This window comes from Episyrphus balteatus, chromosome 1 (assembly GCF_945859705.1).
Source record: "Episyrphus balteatus chromosome 1, idEpiBalt1.1, whole genome shotgun sequence".
In the NCBI taxonomy this organism is placed as follows: Eukaryota; Metazoa; Arthropoda; class Insecta; order Diptera; family Syrphidae; genus Episyrphus; species Episyrphus balteatus.
This window is the reverse complement of record NC_079134.1, coordinates 113,414,924-113,431,045: the sequence shown is the minus strand read 5'-3', so window position 1 is coordinate 113,431,045 and position 16,122 is coordinate 113,414,924. Positions and strand designations below refer to the sequence as shown.

General features: G+C 31.9%; 1 protein-coding gene across 8 annotated transcripts in view; it reads left to right on the top strand.

Moving 5' to 3' along the window:
- Positions 1 to 1,088: 1,088 nt before the first annotated feature.
- LOC129907160 (calpain-A) overlaps positions 1,089 to 16,122 on the top strand; it is a 79,441-nt gene continuing 64,407 nt past the window's right edge. For 3 of the 8 annotated variants that reach the window (XM_055983242.1, XM_055983240.1, XM_055983241.1), the window contains exons 1-3: positions 1,091 to 1,406; positions 10,488 to 11,025; positions 11,089 to 11,270. In XM_055983242.1, the coding sequence (XP_055839217.1) occupies positions 10,548 to 11,025; positions 11,089 to 11,270 (660 nt within the window). In that variant the 5' untranslated portion in view covers positions 1,091 to 1,406; positions 10,488 to 10,547. Of the gene's footprint in view, positions 1,411 to 10,487; positions 11,026 to 11,088; positions 11,271 to 16,122 lie in introns of all 8 variants that reach the window. The other 5 variants (XM_055983247.1, XM_055983239.1, XM_055983237.1 and 2 more) reach the window with 5 other exon arrangements.

Genomic DNA, 16,122 nt, shown 5'->3' with positions numbered 1-16,122 from the left:
AAAAAAAAAAATAAATCTTGTTTTTTTTTTGGTCGCAAATGCGAAACGTCATCCCTTTTTTATTCCTCTTTCTGGTAGGTTTTCGCTGCTCCGCCTCAGGTCCGACTTCAGCTCCGTTTTCTCGGAATGGAGATTTTTACCACACCAATACATATGCAATCGACTTCGCGGTGATTATAATTTCCATACTAATTTGAGCCGCCTTCGGACCAGTTTCTGATCCGAAGTCGGACTCAGCTCCTCCTCAGGCGGAGCGGATTCGGACCGAGGTCGGACCTGTTTGCTTGAAGGAATACATGAAAAATACAAGAAAAGGACGAAAGCGAAAAATATGACAACCCTAAATTTTTGTTGTGTCTGCTGTTTTCGGAACATTCGATATACAGTGCTGCCAAGATTTCAGGTTAAGCCCCGAGGCGTTTTTTTGTCCAATTAAGACCGGTGGTAATAAAAAACACACCTAATATAACCCTTGTAGAAATACATAATTGAGCTGGTTTGCATCAAAAAAATTAACTGTACTTGGAATTAGAATTAAGTACCGCTAGATTGGCAAAATTGCACACTGTGCGTCGGTGTCGAAGAAAAAATAAAAAAAAAAAAAACAGAAAAAAAACTTTCGACATTTCAATTCTGAGGAAAAGTGGCGTGTATTAAGGCTTAACTACATACACTACTTTTTGAAAAAGTACAAAAGTGGAAAGATTTTTTTCTGGCTATAGCAATTGTTTTGTGAAAAAAAAGTATACAAATTGTTTTTTAGACGAAAAAATAAGCTTTCTGCATCATTTGTTTTAATTTTTTATCCCGAAAAACTATACAAAAATGTGTTTGAAAATTTTCACTTTTGTACTTTTTCACTTTTTGAGCCAATGTAGTTAAGCCTTTATGCATGTATGCGTTTGTGTCCCTCAGAATTGATTTGATTTGATTGGTTGGTTATGATAGAAAGGAAAAAGACAAAGACAGATTGCTTAAAAGCCCAATTCCCCTTTGAGTCTTCAGTGGTCCGTATTCTTTATTTTAAATGTGTATGGCTTTGCAGACGTGCAGAATGTGAATTTGGGTAAAACGTCAAAATAATAAAAGTAGTTGGCTGAGTTATTTTGATTCGACCGAGCAAAAGTTACTCATTAAACACAAGTTACCAAATATTGCGTTTATCGTCGGTTTTCCGCATTTTATTATTTAATTGAATTATTATCAGTGAATTGTGTTCAATAAATTATATCTTCATCTACAAGATACCCAAAAAAAAAATCTTAACCCTTAAAAGAGTGCCATAAGTGTTGCAACTGATTTTTTTTTTCCAATTAGCTATTTAAAGGTTTTTGTTTACTTGACCGGTCTGTGAGTGTGAATCATAAACAAAAAATCATTGCTTTAAAAAGAAACACAAGTTGACTGTAGGTATTTTCTAGTTTTTTCCTGTGAAGAAAATTTTATAACTTTGGGATTTTTGGATGATTTGATGTGTCATCTTATAACGTACAACAAAATGATTGTATTGAAACAGTTTTATCGCCCACTGTGGTCTATTAACAATTTAAATAGATTAAAAAAAGTTATGATAACAGCTCGATATCATATGACAGAGATAATAAACACAGTTATGGTGAAGGTGATGCATAGTAGTTATAAATAGGTATAATATTTGGGTTTTATGAAATTTTAGCACTTGCGCTCTGGTTAGCTCTTAAAAATTGAATTATTTACTTTTAATGCAACAGCTGAGTGTACTGATTTTCAGTGTCATTCAAAATATAGATATGCAAAATGTTCTGAAATAAAATTAATCTTCTTTTTACTATTCAGTTTATTATTCTTGCATTCGTCTGTAAAGAGTACAGACTACAGACCTTCAATTGTCCATAGTTCAATGCGAATGCTCTCGAGTGTACCTTGTGCCCTTAGCGAGATGCCCGGTGGGCCACTGTCAGTTTGGGCCGAAAAACACGCATTCTAGAACGTTGTTCATCTTCGTAGAGTCGATAAAGGAAAGTTTGATCACTGACTGAATGCCTCAGTTGATTTTGTAAAGCCTGGGCCGTTATGATATGCTCCCGACGACGTGCAGTGATTCTAATTTACTGGTCTTCTTGCGAAGTTGTGGCAATGATTTTTTCCCGAGCCAGTTCTCCATGCAACAATCCCCGCACGTTTCGGATAGTGCGGATACGATCTGCAACAGGCCTTAGCGAAACTCCAAATTTAGCGCTGTTATTGCGTTTTCAGTATTCATATGGTCTTGAGAACAGTGTTGGCAAAAAAAGTAATCTGATTAACGATTACTGATTACAAAATGTAATCAGCAATCAAATTACATTTTTTTGATTACATAAAAAAATAGAAATACATATTTAAAAAAAAAAAAACAAAAGTCATTCATAAACTAATAAAAATTAAAACATAATATTTTAAAGGTAACGAAACTCAGAATAAAAACAAAAAAATAATAAGAATGATTTCTGGGTAAATTCTAAGAACAAAATTATTTTACAGCAACGGTCTATCTGCAAAGTTGATACCATTTAAGAAAACATTAACTTTGGTGCACCTTTACTCATGTTAATGCCAATTATCATAAATATGGAAGGAACTTGGTAAAACTCTTTATTTTTAGAAAAAATACTATTATTTGTAGGTGCGTTTTCAAAATATTGATATCTTTTTTGGTTGGTCAGATATACATTTTAAAAGGCTGTTCACTTTTTCTTCACCATCATAATTTTTACTTGCTGTAAGGGCAAGTATTGGTTTCGTGCCGAAAAAAATTGGAGAATAAAAAAAAAGTGGGTCTCGCAATTCCGTCCATGTGTCTATGCGTCTGTACGTCACTCTGTACACATTTCCACAGCCTGAACGGGTGGATGGATTTTCTTCAAATTTGGTACTAGACCGAGAGCCGGGAGCAGATTTCTTGCGTGAGAGGTAACCGATTCATATGAATGTCAGAGGTAGTCTGGGTCATGGTGATGACGAATACCTTAGTCTGCCTGCATTTATTTGGGGCGTTGCACACAGGTAAATTTTCCCAAAAACATGGCCAAAATTATTTTTTGTGTTTATTCAATTTATTATTGCATGATTATATCAAAATAAAATAATTTCCATAAAATTCACCATTTTTAAGTAAATTTACACGAAAATTCACAAAAAAGAAGCAAAAAATGAAAAAAGTCGTTTTTTTTTACTTTACGCTATAGGGTTTCTTTCATTTGACATTTAATAATACAATATTTATACATTCAATAGATTGAAAAAAACAGTTGAACAGTCGTTATTATACATAAATAAATAATGCAGGCATAGATAACAACTATATACATAAATAAACATGAGTGTGAGTTTGTATGTGTGTATATCATTCAATGACTTGTGAGTTGTGAAACTGTAACTATAAGTCTGCTTGCTCGATCTCTGGTTCTATTAGAAACTGAAGTATTTCAGAGGGAAACGCATTTTTTGTTTTAGGATTTAGTTTTCTCAAACCACTTATTAATGGGTCAGAAGAGACCAAGAGATTATAAAACACATCTTCCATATTTTGCTGCCTCGAAAATTTTCTTGAGAAACTTTCTCGAAACGCTTTATATCTTTGTTTCGTGATTCTTGGGCTTCTTCGCCGAGCTGTCCAATGAATGAATAAATTTTATTGAGGCTTAAGTTTGGATACATATGGTTATTATGAAACTAAGTTAATTTTCCTTCAACAACTATTGAAAGTGCTTCTTCTGCTGTATATGGAATAATTTTCTGGTCAATTTTTTTCAAAGCTTTTGATATTTTTCAGCACGTGAAGGAGTTGAAAATATTATATTTTTCATTACATTTGATGAACAAGTTTCCCTTTTTCTCGCAGTTGCATGGCGCAGCATAGCTTAATTCTTCGGCATTATAGTTAGAACGTAAATCTTCTGTTTTACGTCTCTTTGACCGTTCGCTTAGGTCTGAAAAATCCATTTGAGTCCGTCCAACAAAGCCATGGGCTCAGCATGGAAACGATATTTCATATTGCAACCAATTTATATTTTGTTTTAAGAAGGTGTTGTTATTTCTGGAGGCACTCCAGCCATCTTCTTCTATGTTCATATATGCAAAATCAAAATCCGTTAAATCTTATAACTTTAAACGAGCTAAAATTGTTTATATATATATATATATATATATAAATATATATAAAATTGGGATCTCGGAAACGGCTCTAACGATTTCGATGAAATTTTCAGGGTTTGTTCATCTAAGCGAGTAAAAAGTTTTGGAAGTATTTTTGGAAAAATCCGCCCACTGCCACGCCCACTTTTTTAACATATAAGTTTTTGTCGGGAACGGCTCTAACGATTTCGATGAAATTTTCAGGGTTTGTTTATATAAGCGAGTTAAAAGTTTTGGAATTTTTTTTTGAAAAATCCGCCCACTGCCACGCCCACTTTTTTAACATATAAGTTTTTTCGGAAACGGCTCTAACGATTTCGATGAAATTTTCAGGGTTTGTTTGTATAAGCGATTAAAAAGTTTTGGAAGTTTTTTTTTGAAAAATCCGCCCACTGCCACGCCCACTTTTTTAACATATAAGTTTTTTTCGGAAACGGCTCTAACGATTTCGATGAAATTTTCAGGGTTTGTTTATCTAAGAAAGTAAAAAGTTTTGGAAGTTTTTTTTTGGAAAAATCCGCCCACTGCCACGCCCACTTTTTTAACATATAAGTTTTTTCGGAAACGGCTCTAACGATTTCGATGAAATTTTCAGGGTTTGTTTGTATAAGCGATTAAAAAGTTTTGGAAGTTTTTTTGAAAAATCCGCCCACTGCCACGCCCACTTTTTTAACATATAAGTTTTTTTCGGAAACGGCTCTAACGATTTCGATGAAATTTTCAGGGTTTGTTTATCTAAGAAAGTAAAAAGTTTTGGAAGTTTTTTTTTTGGAAAAATCCGCCCACTGCCAAGCCCACTTTTTAAACATAGAATTTTTTTTTTGGTAACAAATTAAAAGATTTCGATGAAATTTTGAGGGTTTTATCCTCTAGGTAAATACAACATTTTGGAAGTATTTTCTCTTATATTTGTTTTTTTTTTTAGCGGAGACAGATTCAACGATTTCAATAAATTTTTGAGGGATGGTTCCATGTGTTACGCATTGTTCTTTTTCTTTTTGTTACAATAACTAAACAAAATTTTTTAGATCATGACTTTTTTGATCATGCATTGAAACTTTTAAGTAATTTGTTGATTTGGTATCACTAATTATCTTCGTTTTACTTTTTTTTTTCGTTTTAATGCGACTATTGTTAACGTATAAGAATAAAATAACTCACAAAAAGCAACACCGTTGACCTAATGTCAATCTTATAATATACAGGGTGTCCCAAAGGTAATGGATCAAACGAAATATGCTAATTGGTGAACTTAAGGGCTCTCAGAATTTGGTAACTTGTTCATCCCAAATCCTTACGGTTTTCGATTTAATGCAATTCTTGAGAAATTTCGAAAAATCCCTACAAAAAGATATCTCATTGCTGTAAGCATTTTCGATAATGCAGATTCCTGTAACCCTTCTCTTCATTGCTGATCGTATATTCAAACTTAAATAAACTGGATTATAAAGTGGGAATGTGGTGTTTTGTAACCCGCAAAAACTGCAAACTCAAACCCACTCCAAAAAATTGCTGTTTACATTTGAATTTTTTCACTGAAAGTTATAACATTTAAGGATACCGAGCAAAGCTCGGTCACCCAGGTACTTTTTCTCTATTTGCTCCGAAATTTCAATATTTCAACCTTTGGTACCAAAAAAATTAATTTTTTCTGTAATGTCACGTGACGAACAGCTTTTTAAAAATTCAGAAAGCTTATTTCTTGAAAGAAAAATGAAAGTTAATTACGATCCTGTGTCAAAAAAGAAAAATCTAATTAAAAAAAAAAATCACCGTCCCCAACACCTTTTGAAGCCAATATTATAAAAAATCGCAAAAAACCGCAATGTTTTAGGATTGTTTCCCATAAAGGAAACATTTAACTATTTTTCAACACTATTTTCAGTACAGAAAAACGCAAATCAACTTAACTTTTTCATTATCAAAGAAAAAAAATTTGTTTGTTTTTACTGCTCAAACACATTATCTTAAAAAGCTTTAAAATTTACTTTAGACTTAAAATTTTGCATTATCTTTGTCATTATCTTTTTTTAACATACCACTAGCAACAGAATCCATGTTAATTATTTTAAAAATCGCCAAAAAAAATTAAATAAAAAATAAAGCAAACTACTTCTTATAAGAAACCAACCTTGCTACTGCACTCGTTAATTAAAATGTTCTACTTTGAAAGCATCTACTGATTAAACAGTTACAATTTGCATCGCATGATCAATCAGGTTTTAAGCTTATGTTATTTGTAAACAACTTGGCATTAAAAAAAAACAACAAATCGCAAATTTTTTTTTTGTAGTTTTGGCCATGAATTTGGGAAAATTTACCTGTGTGCGTTGTCGAGAAAAAGCGCATCAAAAGTACCATTTTTCTGAAAATCGATTTAGTGAGGGTAACCACTTAAAATTTATAGATAACCAACGCCACGACCTAGCAGAAAAAATTGTATATCAATCTTAAAGATATGCAATCTTTTTGAAGTTTTTTTCCTACAGATCGAAAACGGTCTGTCAAATCGAAAAACCGTTAATGTAATAAATGAAGGTAATAAAAAGATCTACAACTTTTACTTCAAATTAATTTTTAATAAAGCTCAAATAAAAGAGATATGACGAAAAGAAGAAAATCACCCTTTGACTTGCTTCAAAAAAACCACCCTAACTCTTAAACCGAAGTTTTAATCGAAAAAACGTATTTAACATATTCTGTAGGAAATTAAATTATATTTAAGATATACAATTTTTTCTGCTAGGTCCAATAATACGCGAGTTATGTGAAAAAGTAAAATAAATAAATTTTTAGAAAAACTGCATTTTCGGGAGCGTCTGCCGGGGGTTTGGCCGCACTTAAAATGTCTGCCATGGGTATTTTTGTCATCAGGGAGTCCACCGCTACAGGATGCGACTAGTTTTAAGTGGTTACCCTAAATAAATCAGTTTTCAGAAAAACTGCCATGGGCGTTTTTGTTATCAGGGAGTCCACCGCTACAGGATGCGACTAATTTCAAGTGGTTACCCTAAATGAATCAATTTTCAGAAAAACTGCATTTTCGAAACCGACTGCTGAGGGTTTGGCCCCACTTAAAATGTCTGCCATGGGTATTTTTGTTATCAGGGAGTCCACCGCTACAGGATGCGATTAATTTTAGGTGGTTACCCCAAAGTCTAAAAACGCAAAAAAAAAACGGGACAGTCTGCCGGGGGTTTGGCCGCACTTAAAATGTCTGCCATTGTTATATTTGTTATCAGTGAGTATGTGGCGTTGGTTATCTATAAATTTTAAGTGGTTACCCTCACTAAATCGATTTTCAGAAAAATGGAAGAAATGCAGGCAGACTAAGGTATTCGTCATCACCATGACCCAGACTACCTCTGACATTCATATGAATCGGTTACCTCTCACGCAAAAAATCTGCTCCCGGCTCTTAGACTATACAGATGATTTTTATTAAATTCTGAAAGTTGTTTTTTTTTTGTTTTTTATATCTCGCCTAGAAAGTGTACCTCCCATACTAATTTTTCAATTTAAACCAAATAACTCGAAAACGGCTTTAACGATTTTGATTAAACTTTGCAAACGTAATATTCAAAGCTATTGCAATAAAACTGCATTTTTATTTTTCCCAAAAAGAGTGAAATAAAAAAATTTTATTTCATATAAAAAAGTTTGCGCTAAATGTCGGCTCTAAAATCTACAAGTTAACTAACATAAAAGTGCTTTTAACTGCAAGAGCAAGTACGTGCGACCCAGTCGTGCATTTTCTTCAATTTGACGCCAATTTTCTTCGAGAATTGTATGATTAATAGTGTTTTATTAATTTATTCTTATGAGAAAAATAATAACAAACAAAAAAGTGGTTAACAAGTTTACCAGAAAACTCATACATTTTAAGACACTTGGGAAAAATCTCCGCCAGCTGAAATCTTAAAAAGTGTGTTTTTTGTTTTAGTCTTAAAATGCTTAAAATAAAACATTTATTATTTTTTCTCTAAGATAATATTAATTTTAAATGCAGTTACAACAAATATTAAAAACCCCTTGATTTTGTATGCAGGTTAGGTCCCGTTTTTTGGAATTTTTAATTTTAATTGTGAATATTGATTGATGGAGGTGTTGCAAAATAATTTACCAGATCCAATCCAGGATATTTTATCGATTTAAATAAGTGCATCATATATTCAACAAGATGGGGTTCCAAATACTAATGTCATACATTTCAAAATTGACTAATGATGAGTCGGTGTTCTTTGGATAGAAAGAAATGGACCTATTATGTATTGAATGAAAGGCATTGCTTATTTCACATCAATAGAAATTCTTGTAGAAAAATTTATTCTCAAACCATCATCAAGAAGGGCGCAGCAGCCAACAGTTAGAATCTATCAATATTCTCAATAAAATCCGAAAAAAAAAACAGAAAAGAATAAAGAAAAGTGTTTCGGGACTACTAAGCATGCAAATAAGGTTCAAATTTGAATTTCATTCTATTAAAATATGGATTGCATGCACCTTTCCCTATTTGCAATGTAATCAGTAATCAAATTACTGATTACAAATGTAATCAGGAATACTGATTACAAATGTAATCTTATTACTTGTAAACGATTACTTTTTTAATCGATTACGTTATCAATTACTGAAAGTAAGAACCAGAACCAGGCACAAAGTATTAACTTAAGTGACACTTCAGAAAAACTCCTTGAACTGCACTGATAAATTTTCGAATTGATTGTTTTCTCGTGGGTTTCGCTTTTTTTTTTGGCTCTTCACGCCTTCTTATTCAAAACAGTGATAAAAGCTCATCGCCTTTTAGCGTACTTAACTTCTTATGATTGTCCATTATGGACGGCAGCCATGATCTCGGAGTGGATCACAGCTCTTCCACTTTAGACTATACTGCTTCACACACATGTAGAATTTTTTTTGCTTCTGATTCGATAAATCTTTCTTACTCCTGTGGCTTATTTCATAAAACTATTTTTATTGTGCTTGTAGAATTGTATTTACAAGCACAAATTAAGTATGGAGTTGTAATTCATTTATTTGTAGTCCGGCAAATTCAAATTATTTTGCTTCTAAAAAACACTAATTATTTAACAATATTTGACCTTTTCTAACAAGAAACACAAATAAAATTTGTTAGCTATTTTTCAATTAATAATTTTTTCTAATGACATCTTATAAAGTAAACCAAAAAAAAATTGTCCTGTTTACTGCGATTCAATTTTTTGACAAACAAATTTTGACTCCATTCGGAAGATATTACCTTATTATGTCTACTGTGACTAGGAATATAAAACAATAAACAAATATTCGAATTTTCTGTAGCAGCTGCAGAATATTTGTGAAAAATAATAAACATTGGTTTTAAAAGCTAATTGCTCGAGTTTTAAAAATTGGCTACGCAATTATTGCACTTTTTCTCAGAATCGGCGCCGATAAAAGCCGGCAGACTAAAATGTTTGTTATCGATTTAAATGGACCTCCTTGTAATATTAGCCGTTTTTTATTATCCCACTTCATCCATAACTGTCGGCACACGGGTGCGAATTTGGCAGGACAAAAATAAAAAGTGGTCACAGAAAAGTGTCTTTATAAGGGTGAAAATACATTTTTTTGTCAAGGCAACTGTAATGCAAAGCTCTACTAAAAAGGGAACCTACTGCTAAAATACGAATTAATTCAGCCTCAACTTTGTTCTTCATACTGTGCCACATTTTAAATTTTTTATTAGATTTAACTAAAGTGATTTTTTTAGATTCATTGTATTTTGCTTATGTTTAAGCTTACTTTATGCATACTAAATAATCTGGCAGTTTTTTTTTGGCTGTATGTATATATATAGATTCTGCGTTATCCATTGCAAAAAAAAACTATGCGGTTTAATTAAATTTTATGGTCTCGTCTAAAATTTGACACAATTTTAAAAATTAAGACTACATTTGCAAAAGATACAAATTTATAATTCTTCGCAGCAAGGCTTTTATATAAGAATCGTTACAAATCGCTTACACAAATTAGACATTGGGAAGCATATGCCGATACTCAAATCATCCAAAACTAACAAATACATAGTATGTAAATGTATATGTTACTAGCAAAACTTTTTTGAGGTCAAGATAGTTTATCGTAGGCTGAATAATTTAATATATAAAGTGCATTTGCCACACGGGAACGCACAATTCCCCAAGATCAACAGAGTTTTTTCGTAACTTAACTTATGTTTTACTATCCCAACTATTTTTGTTTATGATAATATAGGTTCTAGGTTGACCTCAATGAGTTTTGTCGGTTACATTTATATTTATGTTTAAATCCATTTTTTCTCTTTAAATAAGTCAAAAAAATCATCCTTGAATTAAATTGTCTAGAAAAAAATTGTGCGGTGCGAAATCAAAATGCCGAGTTACAGTTACAACAACTATCCGAAAAATTACGGCGCGAACGGTATCGGGCTCGTAAACTTAGCAGCTCTCGGTTACTCCGATGGCGAAAAGCATGAAAAAAAACCTGTGGGATTGTATCCAGCTCTACCGTATCCAGCAGCAGCCAACTTATCGTATGTGCCAACAGCACCTCCAGCTTCCGGAACATCTCCGTATCCAACATTACCTTATCCGTCGTCAGCACCATATCCAACTTCGACACCATATCCATCATCAACACCGTATCCAGGATCTGCTCCCTATCCTACTAACATGGGAATGCCAACACCCTATGGCAATGCACCCTACCCAAGTGCTTCAACCTTACCATCCCTTCCATATCCTGGGGCTTCTTCATTCCCAGGAATGCCTATGCCTTACGATTCTGTATCGCAAAATTCCCAAAGCTCTGGCTATGGCAGTTTATATCCTTCTATACCTTCCCTTCCAGGTATATAAACCACATCCAGCTACCTGGAATGTGGTTTGAAGTTCTTTTTTTTTCTGATTTTAGATACCGATGGATCTTTTGGTGGGTTGAACTACCGTAATACACCGGCGAACGTGTACCCAACTTTAAAACCAGATGATGATTCCGACATATCTGTTCCATCGCAAGCAGATGAACCATCAGTTGGTATTCCAGAGATACCGTTTCATACTGTCAATGTACCAGAAAATGAGAACATGTTTTGGGTAAGTGAACTTCATTTTTCGAAGAAAAACAAAATAGAAGAAAAAATAAATGTCCGAGGTGAAGTCGGCTAACGCGATAGACAATTATCATTTTTTGACTATAAATTACACTGCCCAACACACAAAAATTTTCGAGAATGTTGTTTATCATTTCTTACTAAATTTAGGGGCTGATTCCGAAAACAACATTAGTTTTTTTCTAATTCTTAAAATATTCATACATGAAAAGGCATAGAAATTCATACAATTTTTTTTTTGTTAATTTGTTTTTTTATTTTTATTTTACTTACTGAACCGAAATACAATACATTCGAAATAAATTTTTCAAGCAAAACTTTAAAAACGCTTGTAATAATAAAATCTAAAAAGTATGTAGTAGTATGTACATACATATAATGTAGTATGAAATCACCCTCAAAATATGAAAAATGAAAATGTCTAAAAAACTAGAGCTCTTAGAAAGCAACCAGTGTGATTTTTATATAATTAGTGAACCCAAATGCATTACGTTCAACAAAAAATTTTCTGGAAAATATTAACAAACAGTTAAAATAAGCATAACTTTAAAATTAGTACGAAATTACCACCGAAATGTGGAAAACTTAAATATTTCAAAAAATAGAGCTCCTACCTACTGACCCTCCTACGACTGACCCTAAATACATTAAGTTTAATATAAATTTTTCGGGAAAATTCTAATAATAATATAAATATGAATTAAATTTAAATTTATATTAAATTTTTCAAAAACTAGAGCTACTAGAAAGAAACCAATATGAATTTTGAGCTTACTGAACCCAAGTCTATAAAATTAGATATATCATTTCTGGAAAATTTTAAAAAGTTGACAATTGTTGGCCAGTGTTATCGACTATTGCGTTAACCTATTCCACCCCTGATTTTATTTCAAATAATTTAAGTTTATTTATTATATATTCAAAACGTGAAAAAACAACAAGTACAAGTTCCCAGTAACTTACTTGAAAGAAAATTGGATATTCTGAAACAAGAAATAAGTTTTTGTTGTTGATAAATTCTTACCAGACTACCATCTGCCAGTTCAAATGGTACCTACATTTTCTTAAAGTTCAATGTCTTAATTTTCTTTATGTTATTATAGAGTCTTCATAGCGCCACTGAAAATATCATAGTCCAATGAAAGCGAAGTACATATTCTGAAAATGTGTTCTCTATAAATTAGTCTATAGTACCTGGGTGACCGAGCTTTGCTCGGTATCCTTAAATGTTATAACTTTCAGTGAAAAAATTCAAATGTAAACAGCAATTTTTTGGAGTGGGTTTGAGTTTGCAGTTTTTGCGGGTTACAAAACACCACATTCCCACTTTATAATCCAGTTTATTTAAGTTTGAATATACGATCAGCAATGAAGAGAAGGGTTACAGGAATCTGCATTATCGAAAATGCTTACAGCAATGAGATATCTTTTTGTAGGGATTTTTCGAAATTTCTCAAGAATTGCATTAAATCGAAAACCGTAAGGATTTGGGATGAACAAGTTACCAAATTCTGAGAGCCCTTAAGTTCACCAATTAGCATATTTCGTTTGATCCATTACCTTTGGGACACCCTGTATATTATAAGATTGACATTAGGTCAACGGTGTTGCTTTTTGTGAGTTATTTTATTCTTATACGTTAACAATAGTCGCATTAAAACGAAAAAAAAAAGTAAAACGAAGATAATTAGTGATACCAAATCAACAAATTACTTAAAAGTTTCAATGCATGATCAAAAAAGTCATGATCTAAAAAATTTTGTTTAGTTATTGTAACAAAAAGAAAAAGAACAATGCGTAACACATGGAACCATCCCTCAAAAATTTATTGAAATCGTTGAATCTGTCTCCGCTAAAAAAAAAAACAAATATAAGAGAAAATACTTCCAAAATGTTGTATTTACCTAGAGGATAAAACCCTCAAAATTTCATCGAAATCTTTTAATTTGTTACCAAAAAAAAAATTCTATGTTTAAAAAGTGGGCTTGGCAGTGGGCGGATTTTTCCAAAAAAAAAACTTCCAAAACTTTTTACTTTCTTAGATAAACAAACCCTGAAAATTTCATCGAAATCGTTAGAGCCGTTTCCGAAAAAAACTTATATGTTAAAAAAGTGGGCGTGGCAGTGGGCGGATTTTTCAAAAAAACTTCCAAAACTTTTTAATCGCTTATACAAACAAACCCTGAAAATTTCATCGAAATCGTTAGAGCCGTTTCCGAAAAAACTTATATGTTAAAAAAGTGGGCGTGGCAGTGGGCGGATTTTTCCAAAAAAAAACTTCCAAAACTTTTTACTTTCTTAGATAAACAAACCCTGAAAATTTCATCGAAATCGTTAGAGCCGTTTCCGAAAAAAACTTATATGTTAAAAAAGTGGGCGTGGCAGTGGGCGGATTTTTCAAAAAAAAACTTCCAAAACTTTTTAATCGCTTATACAAACAAACCCTGAAAATTTCATCGAAATCGTTAGAGCCGTTTCCGAAAAAACTTATATGTTAAAAAAGTGGGCGTGGCAGTGGGCGGATTTTTCAAAAAAAAATTCCAAAACTTTTAACTCGCTTATATAAACAAACCCTGAAAATTTCATCGAAATCGTTAGAGCCGTTCCCGACAAAAACTTATATGTTAAAAAAGTGGGCGTGGCAGTGGGCGGATTTTTCCAAAAATACTTCCAAAACTTTTTACTCGCTTAGATGAACAAACCCTGAAAATTTCATCGAAATCGTTAGAGCCGTTTCCGAGATCCCAATTTTATATATATTTATATATATATATATATATATATAAACAATTTTAGCTCGTTTAAAGTTATAAGATATAGATTTGAGAGTATTTAATTCTTTATAAAATATTTTTTCTTCTGATGTTCCATGATTCAATTTACTCGGAAGTTTAAACTGTAAGAATAAAGGAAAGTCGTAAAAAATTATATTTTGTTTATTAATGTTTCTTTATATGATGTATGCCAAAAAAGCATGGAAGACTTTATATAGTGGGTATACTGCATTAAACAGATGGCTTTGTTTAACATTTGTTTTCACAATTTGAAAAAGTAACAAAATAGGGATGACTGTTCGTTTTAACACAAATCTTCTGAGAATTTGTATTAAGATTTGTTTTAGTATGCAAAGAAAAAAAATGTACTTGTATGTTTACAAAACAAAAGTTCTAAACTCACTGCATTTAAAATTCTGAAGTATAAAAAAAGATTTCTTTTTAATTAATGAATTAAAATTTAAAAGTACAGGTAAAATAGTACATAAAATTAACAAGTAAACAAAACTGTTACACTCATGAAACTTGACAAGAAGTTGGCTTTTGGGTTGAGAACCTATAAAAAAAATGAAACTATAAAAACTCAATTTCTTACTTTTATTTGAGAGGAACATCCCGAAAAAAAAAATTGTAGGGTGTGATACTGGTTTATTATTTTAAAAACCGCCCGTGTTATTGCAGTTTTCAAAAATGTATAAAAATTTCCAAAGTTAAAATTTGAACGAAAGATATTGCAATTTTAATGCAAAAAACAGGGGTTTTCAGAGCAAAATAACAAACAAAAATCGAGACTTTTATTCAAAAAGAAATAAACAAACAACAGTCGAAGAAATGTTTTTATTTTTCTTTGTTATTTTTCTCTGAAAAGGCTTGTTTTGTTGCATTTAAATTGTAATATCTTTCGTTCTTACTCCAAGTTTGGAAACTTTTATACATTTTTGAAAAGTGCAATAAAACGGCAAGTTTTTAAAATAAATTAACCTGTGTCAGACCATACAATTTTTTTGTCAAGGTGTGGCTCTGAAATAAAATTAAGAAATTGAGTTTTTATAAAACATGGAACTGTTAATTAATTTGCAGCTAAATGGCGTATGAAATAAAAAATATTTTGATTAAATAATTATTTCTTATTATTTGGTAATGTTTTAGTGAAAGAATTGTAAAAAACAAAAATCAATTATGAGCGGAGGAAGCAAAATACTGTTGCAAAGTCGGGATCTTTCGAAATTTCACAAAAACTGCATTAAATCGAAAACCGTAAGGATTTGGGATGAACAAGTCACCAAATTCTAAGAGCCCTAAGGTTGGCCTATCAGCATATTTCGTTTAATCCATTATTTTTGGGACACCCTGTATATAAAAAGCGAAACTTTTCACCAAGTTTAAAAATTAAAAAAATTATGTCAGCTGTTACAATACCTTCATCAGTGTATCATGTTTTTCACTTTGGTTTCATTTATATTTTACCTGTTGGAGTAAAAAAACAAGCACACTTGTTTTTAATCGGCAATAACTTTTCTTAGAGCAATCGTTTTCACTTTTTTTGTATGTGATTAGACTCAGCATCAAAAAATACCTTAAAAACATGTGTCATAATGATGATATTCCACAATTTGTTTCACTATATTTTTGACCTTCACCCCCTACCTCTTGTCCGCGAAAAAACACCCTTTCACCCAATTTTTTTATAGACTTTTTTTATCCTTGGTTCTTATCACAAAAGCAAACTTTTTGCCAAGTTTCATGAATGTAAACAATTTTTCGAAGAAAATTAACCTTAAAGACAGAAAACACTGGCAAAAAAAGGAACAGGCTTTTGAAAAAAGTATCGTTCATAACTGTAAGTGTTGCCGTTGTTTTTTAATATTTTTTTTTGTATTTTACGTGATATTTTAGAAAATTGCCCCTCCCGCCTAAACGGAGGGAGATAGACCCCCCCTTCTCATAGCAAAAAATGATTGTATGAAACTCCTCTACAAAATACCGTTATCAATTCTTGTCGCCTAAGTTATCGTACTTGTGCCCCTATTATTTATATTCCGCCATATACATATATTCTTT